The sequence below is a fragment of the Chlorella variabilis genome (assembly GCF_000147415.1).
Source record: "Chlorella variabilis unplaced genomic scaffold CHLNCscaffold_55, whole genome shotgun sequence".
Lineage (NCBI taxonomy): Eukaryota > Viridiplantae > Chlorophyta > Trebouxiophyceae > Chlorellales > Chlorellaceae > Chlorella > Chlorella variabilis.
The window spans coordinates 13019-13875 of NW_005435035.1; the positions used below are offsets into that span (position 1 = coordinate 13019).

The window sequence follows — 857 nt, forward strand, 5'->3', positions numbered from 1 at the left end:
GCCAGCCATGCAACGCACCAGCACCACCACGCCGCAATGGCGCCGTGCCGCAGGAGGCACTCACAGCGGCGCGTGCCGCAGGAGGCACTCACAGCGGCGCGTGCCGCAGCGCCTGCGCTTGCCTATGTGCCCAGGGCTGCCACCGCTACCAGCACCAGGTCGCACTGCATCCCTGCCACATCAAGCGCTGCTGGGTGCGGTGCTTGCTTGGCGGCGGCGGTGGGCAGCATCAGAGCGACCACCGCGACAGTGGAGGGCCGCGGTAATTTACTAAAGGCGCCCCCCTTTCACGGCCTTGCAGTCTCTTTGGGACCTGCCACGGGGCTCACCGCGCCCGTTGGTAGCCCCGCAAACGCCCCCAATGGGGACCAGTGCATGCCGCCTTGCGGCACAGCCCCGCAAAAGCCAAGGCCCTTGTCCGCAATCGCCTCTGTGCAGCCTGTGGATGCGTCCTGGATGACCTCACCCGGGCACATCAACAACTGCATGAGCCATTCACTCTCCCAGAATTGACGGAGATGGCGCAGCGAGCGAAGAACAGCAAAGCCAGCTTGGGTGCCCTGAAGCCTGAGATGCTGAAGGGTGCTATCAAGCAGCTAGGCCCTTCGCTCGTCGCGCTGCTTAACGCCTGTGTACGGATTGGGGCGTTGCCGGCCCAGTGGGCGATCAGTGCGCTGACACCGATCCGCAAGCCTGGTGCGGACCACCTGCGCTGTGACGGCTACCGCGGCATTGCCGTGGGCACACTGCCGGCCAAGCTGTTTGCCAGCATGCTTCAGAGCAGGTTTACAACCCACACTGAGGCGGCGGGCATTCGGGCATCTGGCCAGGCGGGGTTCCAAACCAGGGTACGGTTG

General features: G+C 65.3%; 1 protein-coding gene across 1 annotated transcript in view; it reads right to left on the reverse strand.

The window, feature by feature from the left end:
- CHLNCDRAFT_55653 (hypothetical protein) overlaps positions 1–488 on the reverse strand; it is a gene marked incomplete at both ends in the record, with an annotated part of 9271 nt that extends 8783 nt beyond the window's left edge. Inside the window, one exon of the mRNA XM_005842722.1 lies at positions 330–488. Coding sequence (XP_005842782.1) covers positions 330–488 — 159 coding nt within the window. The remainder of the gene's footprint in view (positions 1–329) is intronic.
- Between the last annotated feature and the right edge of the window lie 369 nt (positions 489–857).